Source organism: Haemaphysalis longicornis, unplaced genomic scaffold (assembly GCF_048455015.1).
Source record: "Haemaphysalis longicornis isolate Haplotype H1 unplaced genomic scaffold, Haemaphysalis longicornis Haplotype H1 scaffold_2, whole genome shotgun sequence".
Taxonomy (NCBI): domain Eukaryota; kingdom Metazoa; phylum Arthropoda; class Arachnida; order Ixodida; family Ixodidae; genus Haemaphysalis; species Haemaphysalis longicornis.
Genome location: NW_027526295.1, coordinates 286,122,320 through 286,141,379, shown reverse-complemented (window position 1 = coordinate 286,141,379; position 19,060 = coordinate 286,122,320). Strand labels below are relative to the sequence as shown.

General features: G+C 49.0%; 1 protein-coding gene across 4 annotated transcripts in view; it reads right to left on the bottom strand.

Annotated features, from left to right (window-relative positions):
- Window positions 1-3,632: 3,632 nt before the first annotated feature.
- Window positions 3,633-19,060, bottom strand: part of Scramb1 (phospholipid scramblase 1) — a 70,315-nt gene continuing 54,887 nt past the window's right edge. For all 4 annotated transcript variants that reach the window (XM_077700817.1, XM_077700819.1, XM_077700816.1 and 1 more), the window contains 3 exons: window positions 5,717-5,884; window positions 4,798-4,959; window positions 3,633-3,913 (listed from right to left, as the gene is read on the bottom strand). In XM_077700817.1, the coding sequence (XP_077556943.1) occupies window positions 3,854-3,913; window positions 4,798-4,959; window positions 5,717-5,884 (390 nt within the window). In that variant the 3' untranslated portion in view covers window positions 3,633-3,853. The remainder of the gene's footprint in view (window positions 3,914-4,797; window positions 4,960-5,716; window positions 5,885-19,060) is intronic.

The window sequence follows — 19,060 nt, the reverse complement described above, 5'->3', positions numbered from 1 at the left end:
TAAATAAATAAATAAATAAATAAATAAATAAATAAATAAATAAATTGAGGTCCCGCCTATTGCAGCTTACCAGTTTTTCATTCTTTTCTCTAATCTCACTGTCATACCGTTGACCGTTGACTAGATCGCCCTCCAGCGCGAGAGAAAAGAAGCTGTTCGAGCGCGAGCCACTCGGAGGTGTTCGGATGTTTTCGGCTCCCCGTCGGGCCTTCTCGGCAGCTTTCGTAACCGGTCATCTGTTTGCCGCGGCTTGACCGATACCGCCGGCCGATGGAGCAGAAGATAATTTAGGGAAAGCCTTGCGAACAGAGTTACTCAATATATACCTTGCGAAAGCATTTACGCTCGGCACTGTTTCAACGTGTTCTTATTAGGTATTTTGAGTCGGGAACAAACAAGAGTATATAAAACACTAAACGGATGTGAATGGGTGTCGCGGTAGCCATTGACCATTCACGCAAGTGAGATTTCATGCTCAGCGAAAAGACAAAAATGGGTGGCAATGCTTTATACAGGACTGCAACGCCGGTAAGCGCAGCTGACAAGAAATCGTGACCCCTGCGATCCCAAACGCATGAATGCGCGCTCTGCAGCAATCCCCTCCAGACAATGATGCTACTTGCAGTCGGCATTTCTTTGAGAATGCGGTTGTGCGAAGCGGTACTTTACGGAGCTTGGAGGCAATGGAGGGGAAGCACTACTGAACATTGAAAAGATGCACGCTCGCAAACGATGCAGTGCCGTCGATTTTATCGTTGGCTACAGCAGCCCAGCTACTCAGTCCCAGCAGCTCCAAAAAGGTAGCGTCCGCTGACGGAACAACGCCCCGAAATGCACGGAAGGTAGCTGGGCTGCTGGAAGAGAGAGAGAGAGAGAGAATGCTCTTTAATGTGAACTTGTGAGGTCAGCCCTGCTAGGGACAAGGCTTGCTACACCAGATGGGGGGGTGACTACGTTGATGAGTGGTGCATATCAGACATCAGGGTTACAGTAGGAAGAAGACAAACATGGAGTTAAAAAAATGAAAAAAAAAGGACAAGAAAAACAAGAGATTGCTGCCAACAGAGTCCGGACAAAAAAAAATACAATTGAAAAGAAAAGCGTTAATGGAAACGCTCAAACAAAATGAAAAGTAAACGACGGGAAAAAAATAACAACACCAACCCAAGAAAAATAAATAGATGAACGCCACAGTGCGAAAGAGAAGATATCATGACACACTTGCTTTGTCTCTGATCTAGAGAGATTTGTCCAGTTCAGTCTCTCGTAGGAACTGGAGCAGTACTTTTGTACCTAAGGTACTGTCAGCACTATTGGCCCAAGGCCCAAGAAAATGAAAAAGTTCGAGGCTGCCTCCATGACGTACACGAGAGAGGGAGCTCGCTGCAGTTTTTCGCGCAGCAGCGTATCGAGGGCAGACGCAGAGCAAGTGATTTACAGTCTCGCGCACACCGCAAGTCCGGCACAGGGGGGAATCTTCCCAACCAATCTTAAACTTAAAACTCCGAGTAAACGCCACATTCAGGCGCAGTCGGTGCAGAACTCCTTCACACCGCTTGTTGAGGCCGCGTGGAAAACGGAAGTCACAATAGCGTGCAGTGGTAGATACCTGCGGTGAGGGTCCTGCCACTCCGACCTTTGTGCAGCCCATCCACTTGCGAGGATAAGGGCGTTGCTGTCCTCTCGGGAGAAAGGAAGCTGGGTTGTGTTGCTCAGCAAGTGGCCTGCGCTGGCGGCTGCGTCGGATCTAATATTGCCTTGTATGTCCGAGTGACCAGGTACCCACTGAAGAATGATTTCATGGCCTTCGCGCACTGCCATTGTGTGAATTTCGGCAATTTCACATACAAGCTGACTGCGGTTGTTGTTAAGCTTTCGGAGCGCTTGTAAGGCACTGCGCGAGTCGAGGAATATTACCCATTGCTGGGCATGATGGCCGCTGATGTAATGAAGTGCAGCCCTCACAGCTGCCAGCTCGGTAGCAGTCGAGGATGTTTCATGGCTAAGTTTTCTTTCGATAGTGCACCGGGCTGATGGGATCCACACGCCGATGGCGGATGAACCCGGGCGAACCGAGCCATCCGCATAAACATGTGTGTAGCCTTTGTAGGTACTGTAGATATACTCGAGTGTGAAGAACTTGAGCGCGGCCGCAGGCATGGCAGACTTTTTGCTAATTCCGGGTATCGTCGTGCAAATTTTCCATGGCGCCAGTACCCACGGGGCTACTATCGACTTTTGAGGCTGTTGAAAATTCGCCGGAAGCAAGTGTCTTGCATACTGTGTGGAGAGGTCTGCCAAAGGATGCGTATGACACCGAGTCAAATGGCGCAAAGACGTTCGAAGCACCTCTTGGCGTTGTAGCACTGTGGCGGAAAAGCACCGAGCTTCGCAAAGGGTTCCAACCGTCGATGTGCATTCAGGTAGACCCAGGCAGGTGCGCATAGCTTTTGCCAGCACTGAGTCTATTACCTTCAGGCTTGTAGGCGATAGCTGATGTAGGGCCGGCAGGCTGTAACGCAAGAGGCCGACAAAAAGGGCTTTATATAGGCAAAAGAGTGAGGATACAGGGCAGCCCCACGAACTTCCACCGAGCATACGCAGAATGCGCACAAAGCACAGAAGCCGCTCCTTCAGTCGCCGAATATGTGGGGCCCATGACATTGAGCGGTCAAACGTGACACCGAGAAACTTGTACGACTTGACATATGGTATTGGAGTGCCCTCTACGGTGAGCGTATAACGTGAAACATCGCGCCGCGTGAATGCTATCGCAGCACACTTCTCCGGGGAAAATATGAGACCGCATCATCTGAGATATTTTCTCATCCTCAGAATTGCCTTCTGGAGTGTGGCGCGAATGTTTCGACGGTTCCTGCCTGAAGCCCAGATACAGATGTCGTCTGCGTAAAGTGAAATGTTAGCGAAGTTCCGTAAAGTACCGCTTCGCACAACCGCATTCTCAAAGAAATGCCGACTGCAAGTAGCATCATTGTCTGGAGTACGCTGAAGTTTCTTCGGCGTAACTGACGTTGCACAACTTGGGTAAGTTGAAGCACGAATCAGCGGAGACGAAGCGATGTTGTCGAAGTCACTGGCGGTGCCCGATGTTCAGAAAAGCTTCGGCGCGGGTCTAAATGAAGTTAGTACGACCGCACTCTCGCAGCTGTTTTAACAATTCGGTGAAATCACGCATTAAGATCGCGTTGAGTGAGCTCACACGGTGAGCTTACACAAACAACGTTGCTTTACACGCGAACCACCTTGCTCCGAACAGTCTTTGGGGAAGCCACGGCAGTCTAGGATGATGTTACGAGTTCTGCCGCCAGATGCCCTTGCAATCAAAGGTCTACGCGGGGCCCCACCAACTTTAGTTGACAGCTTTTGTCACGCTGTGTCCACACCTAAAAGTATATCTTACAGCGTGGGAAGTTCTAAGCAATCCCCGTAGTTTGTTTTTGTTTGTTTTTTCTGTAGTGGCCGTTCCCGTAAGCGGAAATAATTTTATTCGATGCCGAAATAACCAGGTAAGTTACTTCAGCGAGCTCGGTGTTGAACAAAATACGATATAAAACACGACCTTTGTGGAAAGTGCGAGAACGAACGAATGATCAGTTTACTTCTTCGCCCCGGATTTTAAAAACACCGTTTTATTGTTGCAACACCTCATACATTGGAAATAAACGCTCTATAAACATCGATATGAACTTAAAAGTGTCCTCTTCGACTGTCTGAAAGCCACCCATGAAGGTACAACTCCTCGACTGATCTCTCGCATTCACCCATTCGTAATAACATGTGCTGAAGTTTCGAGCTGCTCGCGGTTTAGTGTAAGCCTCTTGCGTTGGTTCTCTCAAAACATTCCAAAGCAATCATTTTCTTCGTTGGCTTGCTTCTCAAAGAACATGAAATCCTGCGAAAAAGAAAAAAGAAAGCGGGGGGGGGGGGGGGGAAGTGAGCGTAACGGCATCATTTCACTTTTCGGGGCGCACTCGGTTGATTGGGCTCGCACTGCAGAGCGAGGCGAACACTGAGCCAGGCCTATTCAGGTTTGGTTTCTGGTGCTGCCTGAAATATGCGTTGATCTAGAAAGGAGCAAAACGGGAAATCCATCTGCCGTGAGTGATAGCGACGCGTGCGCAAAGTTAGCACTTGTTTTCTACGCAGCGGAGGTCTACACCTGAGACCACACGGGGATCTTTGACGCGGGCCGAAATCGCGCCCGCGCGGCTGTTGCACGTTTTTCGCTTTCGTCGGAGAATTAAGCCGGCGCCAAGCTTGCCGGAGACCGGGATCGTGAGCTCGCGTTAAGCGTCGCGAAACAGAGACAACATCGAGAGCAGTTCAGAGTAGTGGACAAAGTTTCCCAGGAACCAACCGTACACAATTCTAGCAGAAAAATAGAGCTTGAAGTTACAGATCACGCACCGTCGTCCTCCGCAGGTAAGCGAATGCAAGACAAGTGAGATATGAGATGGGGAGGAAGGGTGATGTTCGCAATTATCCACCATCCGAAAATGCCTCGTCCCGTCCCCACAAAGGGTAGAGTTCAAAACGGCCCAACTCCGCACTTTCCCACAAAATCAGCATAATCCTAGCTACGCCATCGACAGTCGCAAATATGCATTCGCGCATCTTGGTGGATTCTCCCGAACTCCGTGGCGGCGAGTTGCCGGTTTTCGATCGATCAACGGATACTGGGTGTCTATTGATAAACTGACGCCCGCCAATGAAATAAGCAGCTTCAGCATCAAACAAGGGCGATGAGCTTTCTTTGCTTTAGAAAGTAATACTTACGATAAGAAAGGCTGCGCCGATAAGCACGGCCTTGATGTTGGTGTCCAAATCCATGGGGAAAGAAATGCCGAAGTTTTCAGCGTCTGTAAAGGCTTCTTTTAACAGTCCGGACCATTGTTTAGAAATTCGCCCAACTTGCACATCTCCGCCTTTCGAGAGGACCTGCCGAAAAAGCGGGTTTATTTCGGTCAATCAACGAAATGCCGAGACAAAATGTTAGCAGCAACGGCCGCATCGAGTACGTGACCACCAACGCTGCAGGGACGCACTGCTGCGACACGACCACGCATGCCGCGCTAGCCTCGGGCCCTTCCGTTATTTCGGGGGTGACGTTGGCAGTGAACAAGTGCTGAGCGCAGTGTTGCGTCTGCCCCGATTTTATGCGCATAAAGCAGTGTCTTTTCAGGATGGGACCTGTATACTGATGCGGCCACGTAACCGAGCGCCGGTTTCTAGGGACAGCGATACAAATGTATACATCTCTGTTCACACGGGACTCTCCGGCGGCGCAATTTTGCAGGACGGCCGTGTGCGGGGGAGATTCCTTGCCGCCCCACTAGAGCCAGAGCAGCGCTTCATCGCGGAGCTTTCCTGCCGCAGGCAAAAAAAAGAAAAACGCTTTAAAAGGGTTCGAAGGTATAAAATGTAAAAAAAAAAAAAAAACATCACACGCTTATTTGTGATCTAATCATGGTGCAATGAGGCTGACAAACGTTTTAGCGCAGAATCTTCAATGCGCGAATCATGAGTCTGCTGACGGCCATCCTGTTCCTGGTAGGGCTTACGCACCTTATGTACGTATTTCAGTGAGTCCAATGAAATTTCATGTCCAGCCAGCAGGAGGAGCGCACACAGAGACGTAGTTAACGTCGTAAGGTAAGGTAATGTAGTTAACGTAGTCCGCAGTGAACGCGCGCACCTCGAAGACGACGTCGTTGCAGCAGCAGTTCCAGCGACAGGCGGGTCCCTGGATGCGAAGCACCGTCTCGTGCAGGGCGTTCTCGACGCGGAAGCGCGGGTGGATGATGCTCCACTCCTGCACCACGTAGCCGATGGGGGTGCCCGGCGGGGCCATCACTTCCAGCGTCTGCGAGGGAACGCACCATAGTCTGAACATGCCGCCTCGAAACTTCCTGCAGACGTCCCCGGGCGCCACTAAATTCAGCCTTCCCACCTATCCATATGTACACTTTTTCATAGTTCCCCTTCCCGCGTTATCGTAGGCAGCAAACTGCGCTGAGGTGCAATCATGCACACAATTTTTGTGCCAACGAACTCGCGTTTTACCACCACCAGAAAAGAACGGCCGGAGACGAGTCGTTTGAAAATGTGCAGACGATCATCCGAAAATCGTACAATGTGCAGCAGCAGCTGTTGACATTCAGCTATGCTTAACGCTTGCCGTAACTGTGCGAGCAGGTTCCCGATTCTTCCAAATATGAGCGTAACGAACAGGCAGGACCGACGCCAGTCCTGCCTGTTCTTCTTTCGTGCTTTTGTATTTTCGCGCTAGATTTTGAAATATGTAATGTTTTTAATAACTATCTGATCCTGGCTAGTCGCTGGACGGTGGTGGTTTGGCCGGTATACTGTTAATTATAAATTATAATAACAATAGATAGCAGGCACTCCACCAGAGACATGCGCATGCTTGTGCCAGATTCCGGGCACTTACGATTAAACATGCTCATTCACTAACACCTTTTATGACCCGTCGTTTATTCGACCTTCAGCATTCTTGAGCGTTACAATCGCATAAAAAAGTTTGTCCTTCGGAAGAAAAAAATGGCCGCATATCAGCTCCTTTCGTTGCAAATGTCGACGAAAGACGATTGTCTTTGCCAAGTAAATTTGTCAAGTAAATGCTTCCCTTCGCTTTACCGCTCACCTTTCACACTGTTCCTCTTCCGTCGCGCTCCCCCTGGTAAACACGCTAGAGGTTTGCTCAAGACAATTTAATTTACCGCGTCCCACTGCTCCAGGCCGGCTGCCTCGATGCCAGCTCTGCCGTACGGCGGAGACGTGCGTGAACCGAGGCGCCCTACTTCAACGTTTATATAACCATGCACGTTGCCCTACTCAACGTGCGTTCCAAGCTGAACGTTGAACCAATCTAGTGGAACATTTCGTAAGTGTTGCCGTTTGATTTCTTAAAATGCCGCCAGCCGCTATCGTGGCGCGGGCGACAACAAGCGACGGAGTAAGTTTTTTTTTTTTTTTCAGTGGATATAGTACTATTTCACTTGCTATCGCTAAATAAAGCATCCATAAATTTCTTTTAAAACAACACTGCAAATATCACTTATGTATTGATTTTCTGCATCATATTTGCGTAGTGGTTTGTTCTTGTTCACAATGTTGACAAGTATGAGCATTGCCTCCGGACGGACGGACGGACGGACGGACGGACGGACGGACAGACAGACAGACAGACAGACAGACAGACAGACAGACAGACAGACAGACAGACAGACAGACAGACAGACAGACAGACAGACAGACAGAAAGACAGACAGACAGACAGACAGAAAGACAGACAGACAGACAGACGAAAATTTTCCCGTTCAAGTAGCCCAAGAAAGGCTATCTATCGCCTTAAAAAAAAGTCTTTTATACAGTCAAACCCGGCTATAATGAACCCAGATAGAGAGAAATATCCTATATATCGAACAAAAACAATTCAGTTACAGAAATATATGGGAAACATATCCCTTATAACGAAGTTCACATCCGATATATCGAACTCTGCGCGCCTAGAATGGCCGCCGAAATGCATGGTCTCAGAGCGGCGATTGAGATGTGGATGGGCCACGACCACGGAGCAAGAGCCACAACTGGGACATTGCGCCTTGCACGGAGCGACTTGGCGGCCGACACTTTCCGCACCTATTTACGACGCGTTGGACTTACGACGGAACCCGCCCAGTCAGCGAGTCCGGACCAAGACGGCAGCTTCGGTGAACTGTGGAAAGAGCTCGCCAACGTTGTCGATGATGTCGCGAGTGAAAGCCGTCCGATGCTTATAATGAAGCGCTTTCGGCCGTCGATGTGCTTCCGCCTATGCTTCTTCGATTTTGGAGAACGCGGACTCGAACTGCTGCAAACAATGTTTCGTGTAGAGGATGCTATGCTAGTGGTAGCCGCCAAAACGAAAGTGAAAACGAAACTCAACGCTTTTTTTTGCAAAGTAGGCAGTTAAGGCGGAAAGTAGCTTTATTAATTGCAATAAATGGAATATTTTGGGTATGGTTAATGGCTACTTTACTGTGTTCGTTTCTGCATGCGGGGATGATGAAGTTGGGGAGGAGGGAGGGGGGGGGGGGGGGGGCTCCCCGCAATGCGAACTCTTAACAATAGGCTCGTTATAGGCTGGTTCGGCTATATCGAACTATTGGATATATCTAACTAATTGCGGTGCATATTACAGTTCGCTATAAACGGGTTTGACTGTAGAACGGAAAGAGACCCGTCGAATCCCGACATCTGCGTCTACGCCAACCACCAGAAGATCCCAGTTGCAAAAAGCATCAGAATTCTCGGCCTACGACTGCAATCCAATGGTTACAACAAAGAGACAAGAGACAATCCTTCATCTCGAGAAAGCACTCAGCTCACCATGCGACTCGTCTCCAGAGTGGCAAACAAGAATAGAGGTATGAAGGAAGACACGCTTACACGGCTCGTACAAACCTTCGTAATTAGTAAAATCACCTGCAGCATTCCTTTCCTAGAACTAAAAAAATGATTGATTGATTGATTGATTGATTGATTGTAGGGTTTAACGCGCCGACGCAACGCAGGCGATGAGGCGCGCCGTAGTGGAGGGCTCCGGATTAATTTTGACCACCTGGGGATCCTTAACGTGCGCCGAAATCTCGTACACACCGGTATTTTTGCTTTTCGCCTCCATCAGAAAAGCGACCGCCGCGGCCGGGAATCGAACCCGCGACCTCATGCTCAGCAGCGCAACGCCTTAGCCACTGTGACACCGCGGCGGGTACAATTCAAAAATGACGAGAAAGTAAAAATTAATGGCTTAATTACGAAGGTTTATAAACAAGCAATGCGCTTACCAGTTACCACGCCCAACGAACGCTTCGAAGCGCTAGGCATCAATAACTCGATTGACGAACTAATTGAAGCGCAACAAACAGCCCAATTAGAACAGGCTATCTAAAAGCAAAACGGGAAGACACATTCTGCAGTCACTAGGAATCCGAAGCGGAAGTTCCCACCCAAATGAAGTTGACCTCCCACACGAATGGCGCAATACATTCGCATCCCGCCACTACCAAGAAATATGCATCCAGTGCTAAACGTGGAAAGAAGACAAGCTAGAGCACGAGCCCTTGACAAACGAACACATTGTGAGCCACAGGAGGTTGTCTGCGTTGACGCTGACGACGGCGGCTCTTGTCTCCGCCATGGCAATTGCAGTCGTCAGCAATGACGAAGTCACAATGACGTCAGCATCCACGCCGGCTAAAGATCCCACTCAGGGCGAGGAAATGGCCATAGCCCTTGCTATAAATTCTACCCGAGCAACCACAATCATAAGCGACTCGAAGTCCGCCATACTTAACTTCGCGAAAGGCAGGATCTCCCCTGTATCAGCCTCGCTGTTAGAGAAGACCACTAACCAAAGAAAAATTCTTTTGCTATGGACTCCAGCCCACTGCGGTCTACATGGGAATAAAGTGGCCCACGCAACCACTCCAGCTCTGGTCAACCGAGCTGTGTTGCCTACGACGCCACCACAACCACCATCCTCCCCACATAAGACCTCGCAGGAAAGCAAAGAACAAGCACACGTTATTAGATCTCACAGAGACAGGCTAGTCACATACAGGGATATAATAAATCACTACAGGTTATCCAGATGCAAATATCCGCCGGCCAACCACACTCTTTCCGGGAAACAGGCAGTCACGTGGCGACGGTTGCAGACAAGCACTTTTCCAAGCCCTGTTTCCCCCAGGCCTTTACTCAAACCTCCGCACTTTGTGCAACAGCAGAGCCGACCTACACCACATGATATGGTCCTGCCATGAGCTCCGAAAAAATACGACCGGCTATAATAGCAAATCCGATGTAAATACACTTAAAAGATACAAAATTAGGACGGCAGAACAATGGGAGTCTGTTCTGCTCAGCTCCACATCGGATGCACAACTCACAGCAGTCCGGATGGCCGAAGCCGCCGCGAGGATCCAAGGATGCCTGGCTGATGGCTGAGGGAGGGAGACCGTCCAAGTCATCTACCCTTCAGAACCCATCTCGGCATCAAGTACATCTATCTCTCCGTACCCTGAGGTTGCGGTTTGCGGTCCACTTCAGTACACAGTAGATTAAGAGAACAGAATAACGCAACTGAACGAGCGAACACACGAGTATCGAAGCTAATTATACTTACTAATTGCAGTACAAAAATGACAGTCACGCAAGAAGTGGAGGAAAGATATGTCGACGGTGGACGTGAATCAGAAAAATAGTGCGCGAAACACAGTAAATGATGTGTCTGCCTTTAATAGATCACCACTCAAGCGTTCGCCAACACGTGGTCTTAGGGAATAGGGATTGCCTGAAAAAGGAGACCCAGTGAACCAAAGGAACGTGAATTTTAAGCGCGGAGCACTTCACAGGCCCGGCTTGCCGCAGCTCGTCCGGGATCACGGTATCTCTGGCCACTCAGCGTAACGCGCGACGCACCAAAGCGGGGGCTTCGAAAAGATCACCGCTTCCCCTGGTCAGGATCGAACCTGCGTCCCTCGCGTTACGAGGCCGATGTCCAACCCACTGGGCCGCACAGGCACACGTTTCTCGCATGCGAAGTGTTGGGGTGATATCTGCGCTGCGCCGGGGCCACAGAGGCTGCCGTTGCTAGGCCGCAAATAACAACGAAAAAAATCATGAATGGACGCATTAATTAATGAAGACTTCATCCAGCGTCTCTTTATTGGCATTTTCAGGGGCTGCGGTGCCTTCTCTCGACTCCTTCGGTACCACCAACGACAGGCTGATACCGACACTAGTCAAGAGAGGTCGCCACAGCGCTTTTGGCAAATCACTGCTCCGCAATTGAAAGATTTCGCGTTGAGTGGAATTTCTTCAATTTTTTTACTGCCATCATCTTGACAGTAATCCAGCTTCTTCCACCGGGGTACGCCACTGCATGGCCCACGACTGCGAAAGCGATTGATATAGATTTTGCTTGGGAAGGACCTTCCACGCCACCTGCGCTGCTAAGGGCTATTGTTTTATAGACGCCCGAAATATGGTCCATGGCAGGCCCGATTGCTTCGGCCGTCGCGCGCGGGCGGAGGCGTTCGTGGGATGGTGAGGCCCTGATGACCTTACCGCCCGCGACTTGCTCGTTCTCCAAGAACCGCAGTGCATGCATCAACCGCAGGCGCTTGCTTGTCTACACGCGCGCGTAGACAAGCAGTAAGCGAGCATCGAGTACACTTTTCTGCTTCGACAGCGGTGCTGTGTAACCAAGCCGTACGACGCGTACAGAAAACGTCCAGTCGGGGGGAAGAAGAAGAAAAAGCGGGACGCTGCCCGTGGGTCGCCTCCATGCGCGACTGCTGGCCCGGCACGTAAGAAGAGAAGTCCCTCCAGGTGAGGCGGCGGCGGGAGAAAGGGGCAGTTCACAAATGTGCTGGCGATTACCACACTCCCTAATGCGATATTTAGGCGCAGCAGCAGTGCGCTGAGGCAGCACTCACTCGTTGGCTCTCTTGACGGCAGCGATGATGAGCCTCTGCGTCGGCGGCGTGAAGTAAGCGTCAGGAAGGGACCGCGAACCGAGAACGCACACGCCCCTCACATTGTCGCCAAGCATCGCGCCGTCGATCGCCTCGTGCGGACACAGCATACTGCCCCCTCCCCTCCTCCACCGCACACTTTCGGAGAGCGCTGGCTCTCGCCGCCGCGGCGAACCGCCCTCTCCAAACGCCACCTAGAGTTGCCTCTCCTCCCAATTTCGCGACATTCTCCTTCTTTGCTTTCTTTCACTCGTCGTTCGCTTTCTCTTTCACTCGTTGGTCTTCCCACCGTTCGCTCGGTCACAATGACGGCGACGTGGCTGAGCCCCGACACGGGTGACAAAGGGCTGCGCCCGAAAACGCGTCCTTTGGTGTGTATCGAATCTGGGTCCCTCGCATTCTGAAACTGGCGTCTATCCCATTGAGCAATCATCGCATTCTGGGCGCATAGCATTATTTCCTTTGGGTTATTCGTAGCGTTGGCTTTGGACTTCACGTGAGTGAGTGAGTGAGTGAGTGAGTGAGTGAGTGAGTGAGTGAGTGAGTGAGTGAGTGAGTGAGTGAGTGAGTGAGTGAGTGAGTGAGAGAGAGAGAGAGAGAGAGAGAGAGAGAGAGAGAGAGAGAGAGAGAGAGAGAGAGAGAGAGAGAGAGAGAGAGAGAGAGAGAGAGTCGTTCATGCGTTCGTTCGCATAGCTTGAGCTTGGTCCTGTTGCGTGGCGCCGTCCAGACTTGCGCGTGTACTTGCGCCACGTGATGACTCGCAAAAAAAAGAAAAACAAGAAAACAGTTCACGTGCATCCGGGCCTCAAATGGAGAGCACAGGACAGATCTCGCTACAGACGCCGAGTTCGCGAAGCCGGTTGCCTCTGGTTCTAGGGCGTGAAAACGCAGTCCACTTTGGGAGAGGTGTGAAAGACTGCGGACAAAACGATCCGGGCCTGCAGTTATGAAGAACTTTCAGCGGGTAATTCGGAAATCCCACCAGCCGGGTCTCCGACGGAGGGAGAGGGGCCGCCAGTTCTGCTGTTTCTCCAGCCTCGCACCACTAGTGCACGCTGCGCCATTTTTTTTTTTTTTTTTTTCACTGTTATTGGAGTGGAACGTCGGGCGATTTGTAGATTCCGTTGCCGACATGATTTCCAACGCGAAATACTAAAAGGGCAAAAAGAGAACGGGGGTGTAGAGAAGTGAAAACTGTGAAATCACGTAGATTGTGTTTTGGTCTCAAGTGCATATTTCAGGCGGTCTCGACAATGCACCGCAATTGAAGCCGGCACCTGTCTGGCGTCCTTCGCGCTGTGCGATCTTGTCGTCGCTGTTGATGCTGTGGCATATGTAATTTCAGTCGTAATCAGAAACTCTAGTATAAGCTGTCGGTCTGACACAAAGAAAAAAATGTTTATCTAATCGTACTGCATGTATTATACTGCAAATATAATGTACTGAATTTAGTCAACACTGGCCCTTATTTTCTTATAGTTCATGTGTGTCCAGCCTTGGAAAACAGAGTCGCTCAGTGGGTGCCACAAAGGCGTCAAGATTTGTTCTTGTCCACTTCAGAAACAGATATTCGCCGGAAATGCGGAGGCTTCTAGCGGTCAGTTCCGACCAATCTAGCTCGAGCTTGGAACGTTCCCGAAAATGGAGGATGAACGCACATCATTGACGAGGTGAATTGAAAGTAAACATTGTAGTATAGGGGAGGTGATTACGAGGCCCTTGTGCACCGACGTTACCAAAGGGGCTAGCTTGATCGGGCGTCTCCCTTCCCCGCTGCATTATGATAGACGTCCTTCTTGCACTTATGCATCGAGTGCTGGTGGACACCTTTCTCGCTTCGATTTGCTCAGATTTGCCACACTGACCGGCATGCACAACATTCTGCTGCTCGGTCAACGAAGAGAGGTGCGAGTGCGTCTGGGCGTGCGCACGCGCGCTTGTGTGTGGGCTCGTGCAGTTGAAGGGTCAGCTCTTCTTATTCCCCTATCTTGCGGCTAGTGGTACGCAATTTCCTAGTAATCTAAGAAACGCGTGCTTGCCCCTTTATAGCACAGCCCGTGGTTCTGCTCTGCAGCTTCGCCGCAACGAAACTCCACAACCACCGCTAATGGTCAAGTAGGCCCAGCCTACGATTTGACATCGAGAAATATGGTCTTCGTTTTCGCGTTACATGCGTGCACTACGTTTCGCACTACGGGATTTAAAATTGCTAATTGTACTTCCGAGACAATTTATACGTGATTCATCAACTGTGCTCTCTTGGACTCAGTGACATCTGTCAGTCGACTGCATTGCGCGAAAGCCAACTCGCAGCAGACTCGCAGTGCACATTAAAAAGAAAAGTAAAACGTAAGCTGGTCGGCTAAAAAAACTAAATATATTACCTGTAGTTTTTTTTTAAGCGAAGCGTTATTGTTCTCTTTGATGCCGTTGTACGCCAACACGCCCTGCAGGAAAGCCAACTTTCTCTGACGATGATGATGAATGATCGTGGGTGAAGTGACAGAAAAAAAAACGCTTCCCGTTGCCGGAATCGAACTTGGGTCCCACGCGTTATGAAGCCGGCGTCTATCCGATTGCTTTACTTCGGCTTTTTTTTTTCATTTCGACATGGTCGAAGCGAACGCCACGCAGCAGGTACCGATTCGCGCCGTGCACCCCAAACCCAAACTTTAGGCGTTCGGAGTGCACACCCAAGAGTTTTTTAATGCGATAGATTGCCCTACTGCATAGCAGGGAGGTTTGTAGGTACAACACTGCACCAGTTGCACGCAGAAAGCCCAAGAGCTGTGGGTATTCCAGAAATGGGGTGCGTACCTCCAGAGTAGCGCGTACTCTCAGTGTGGGATTGGCCGACCAAAGAATCCATCGTGTTCAACTATCGTCGTCGCTAGACGGACGGGTGCGAGATTTTTCTGGAACGTCTACGTTATATCAGAACCCCAAACGGTCTACTTTTACAATACGAAATTTGAAATCATTTCAAATGGTCACGTAGCCAATGACGATGCGGGGTCCCTTCAGTAGACAAGTTTTATTCGAGCAAACGTGTGCCCCGAAACTAACAAGAAGCAAACGCAAGCGTTGAAGAAGTGTTAAACAAAGTGGCAAGCATGATCGAACGTCGGCAAACCTCCCGTATCTAGAAACATCAATTTAGATCGAGAACATTTCCGATTAACCAAGAGCAGTCTGGGATAGTAACCGCAAAGAACACCCTTTTTCTTTAAAACAATGTTACTGGTGCGGCGTAATTATATACGTAAGAAGGAGGGAAATTGCGCTTCGCTTAATATAGCCAGGCGCGACCGTGGACGCTGGTAACAGAACGCAAGTAAACAAATCAAAACAAATGCTTTTGTGCGTTTTTACCGTAGCGTTAATTCCTTGCCTTTTGTAAGTGGTTTATTGCGCAAGCGCAATCTGTTCATTTGTTCGTATGGTTTTTAAAGACGACAGTCTTTTTTGGGCTACTTGAACGCGAAAATTTTGGTCTGTCTGTCTGTTTGTCTGTGTTTGTCTTGTATGCCTGTCTGTAACTCGATTCAGCCACTAGGTCAAAGTGAAACAGAAGCTGCACAATAGGTTCATATACCCACAGCCAAATCTGAACGTCTAAGTCCGGCGGTACTGTTCATACTTGTCAACATGGTTGAACAAGAACAATAAATTACGCAAATATGAGGCGGACAATCCATACATAAGTGATATTTGCAGTGTTCTTTTATTAAAAATTCATAGATCCTTAATTAAAAATTCACTTCATCTCCTGCTGTCGCTCGCGCGCGCCACTACAGTCAAACCCGATCATAACGAACCGGGATAGAGCGAATTATGCTATATATAGAACAAAATCAAATCCGTTACGAAAATGCATGCGAAACACATTCCTTAACGAAGTTTACATAGGATATATCGAACTCGGCGCGCCGACAATTGCCATATGGTCTCGCAACGGCGATTGAGAGTTGAGCTTCGCACGGAGCGACGTGACGTCCGACATCTTCCGTAATTGTATCCGACGGACGGGATTCACGACGGAGCCCATCCAGTCAGCGAATCCGGACCAAGACAGCAGCATCGGCGAACTGCGCGAAGAGCTCGCCAACGTTCCAGATGCCGTGCTTAAAGGAGTGTCCTTCGAGGATTTCCTGAGTGTAAACGACGACATTGCTGTCACTGTGAGCCCCTCAAGCGCAGACACCGTCGCCGATGTCCTGGCAGCTGGTGCTGCTTGAAGCACCGGAGACTGGGGATGTCACAAGAAAAAGCCGTCCGAAGCTTAATGAAGACCTTTCACCAGTCGATGCCCTCCGTCAATATTGTTTCAATATTAAAGGACACGGACTTGAACTGGTGCAAAAGATGTGTCGTGTAGAGCATCTATAGAGTCTCTTAGTAAGTATACTAGAGAAAACTGCGCCTGGTAAGCCATGTCGTCGTGGGGGTTCATGGGAAGACCCCCTTTTTGGCTTGGGCTTGGCATGACAATTGGATTCTTAAGCGGTTTTGGGGATTTGCTTTCTTCACTACGCATTAACACGTTTACGAGCTACAAGGAAGCCGAAATTCTGCCTGTTCTGCGGCAGCCGTGTTCGGTGAAACAGCAGGCAGTACGTGATCGCACCTGACGTTTCTCACGCCGCAGTCGAATGACGTATGACTGATATGCCGCCGCGAAAGTTGTAACCGACAAAAAAATAAACATAAGGTACTTCGACGAAGACAAGATACGACAGACGGATACGGGCGCTTGTATGCGTCCTATCTTGTCATCGTCCACGACTGTTTAACGCCACGTTTTCTTTTTTCTTGTTAAACTAGCTGACGGTCGGTGCACCGGTTCACCACGAAGGCAAAGTTTTCATAGGCACGCTCAAAAAACTTTCCAATCTCTTCAAACAACTTATTATTTCAAATAATGGTAAAATTAATAAAATCAGAGTCTCTAATGAGTTTTACCCCCAAATATTAACATTGTTCGTAACTACAACCTTGGCCTGCGGAATAGCAGGCCCAACCGTTTCGGCAAAAATACGCTTTACTTCCTTTTTGCTTAGTTTAAAACAGCCTGTTTTTATTTTCCACATACATAATTGCACACTATTCTTCGCGTTTTTGTGGCACTTTGTTTAGATTTGCGGTGACTAAAACGTTTCAATCCAAGCTAGTGATGAAACTAAGGCGAGCGCAATGTATAATGGCGGCCCATGACGACACAGACGGCCTTAACGTGAGCCGCATAGACGCTAGAGCAAACTCTATGGTGCAGAGAATGCGGTGCTAGTCCGGGCCGCCAAACGAAAGTGCAAACAAAAATCACCCCTATTTTGCGAAGTGGGCAGTTAAGGCGGAGTATTGCATGCATTAAATGGATTGCTTTGTGTAAGGTAACGGCATACTTTATGTGTTTGTTTCTCTGTGTGGAAATGGCAGGGGGGTCCGCGTATTGCGAACTCGTAACAAAAACATTCGTTATAGACGGGTTCGGCTATATTGAACTGTTGGACATATCGAACTGATCGCTGTGCACATTACAGTTCGCTATAACCGGGTTTGAATGTTATAACTCGTGGCGGCATTTTAAGAAATGAAGCGGCAACAGTAGCGAAGGGTTCCACTAAATAGGTTCCACGTTCCGCTTGGAACGCACGTGAAGTAGGGCAACATGGTTCTATAAACGTTGGAGTAGGGTGCCTCGATTCATACGCGTCTCCGCCGAACGACAGCGCTGGCATGGAGGCAACCAGCAGTGGAACACGGTACATAAATTAACTTGAGGAAACCTCTAGCGTGTTAATCTTGGAGAAGTGGGACGGGAGAGAAAAAGCACGAGATGTGAGCGGTAAACAGAAGGGAGGCATTTACTTGCCAGGGGCGCCAGACGACTATCGTCTTTCCTCGTCATTTGCAACAGAAGGAGCAGATACGCGGCAATTTTTTTCCTAAAAACGCCTTGCATTCCTCACATACTTTGTTGTATCGAAGTTTCCTTCGTTCTTTAGTATTTTTTTTCTTATCTTGTATGGCTGTTAACATATATCTACGTGCACAGTCAACGTCCCCCACCGTATGCAATACCCTCCAGTGAGGGTCTTTAAGGGCGCTATGAAAAAAATTGGCCGCGTATCTGCTTCTTTCGTTGCAAATGTCGTCAAAAGACGATAGTCTTTGTAGACATTTGCCAAGAAAATGCCCCCCTTTGCTTTCCCGCTCACTTATAATGCTGTTCTGCGCAAGGCGATTTGAATTTACCGCGTTCCACTGCTACAGGCCGGGTTCCTCGATGCCAGCGCTGCAGTGCGGCGGAGACGCGCGTGAATGGAGGCGGCCGACTAGAAGGTTTATAGAGCCGCGTGGCCGTGCTCCACGTGCGTTCCAAGAAGAACGTGTAACCTAGCAGGTGGAAGCTTTCGTTGCTATTGCCGCGTTATTTTTCATACGCCGCCAGGAGGCGCCGGTTTACTGCAGTAGATGTGGAGTACCATTTGCTATCGAAAAACCAAGCATCCATGAATTTTTTAATAAAGAAACCCTGTAAATATTCCTCGTGTACTAATTTCCTGTCTTATATTTGCGTAATGTCTTGTTCTTGTCCCACAAAGTTGACGAGTATGAACATATAAACCGGGCTTAGACGTTTACATGTGGCTGTGAGTATATAAGACTATTGCGCAATATCAATTTTACTTTGGCCGGGTGGCTGAATCGAGTCACAGACAGACAGACGGACAGACAGACATACAGACAGACCAAAATTTCTGGGTTGAAGTAGCCCAAGAAAGACTATCGTCTTTAATAAATAAAGATAAAAAAATTGGCCGCGTATCTGCTACTTTCGTTGCAAATGACGTCAAAAGACGATAGTCTTTATCGGCTTTTGCGAAGTAAATGCCTCCCTTCGCTTTACCATATGTTGTTCCTCTTGCTTCGCGCTCCACCTAAGGTAAAGACGCCAAGTGTTTGCTTAAATCATTTTAAATTTCCCGCATTCCACTGCTCCAAACCGGGTGTCTCGATGCGAACGCTGCCGTCGGCGAAGACGCGCGTTAATCGAGGCACCCTACTTCAACGTTTATAGAACCGCGTTTCCCTACTCCACATGCGTTGCAAGCAGAACGTGGAAACTATCTAGTGGAACCTTGCGTAACTGTTGCCGGTTGATTTCTTAAAATGGCGCCAGAAGCTATAGTGGCGCGGGCGACAGCAGGCGACGGCGGAGTGAATTCTTTTTCTGCAGTTGATGAAGTATTTAATTTCGCAAAAGTCAAGCATGTTTGAATTTTTATAAAGGAACACTGCAAATATCACTTCTGTATTGATTTGTTGTCTCATATTTGCGTAATGTCTTGTTCTTCTTCAACAATGTTGACAAGTATGAACATTACACTGGACCAAGACGGGTAGAGTTAGTTGTGACTATATAAGACTATTGCGCAGGCATTGTTTTGCTTTGGCCGGGTGGCTGAATCGAGTCACAGACAGACAGACGGACA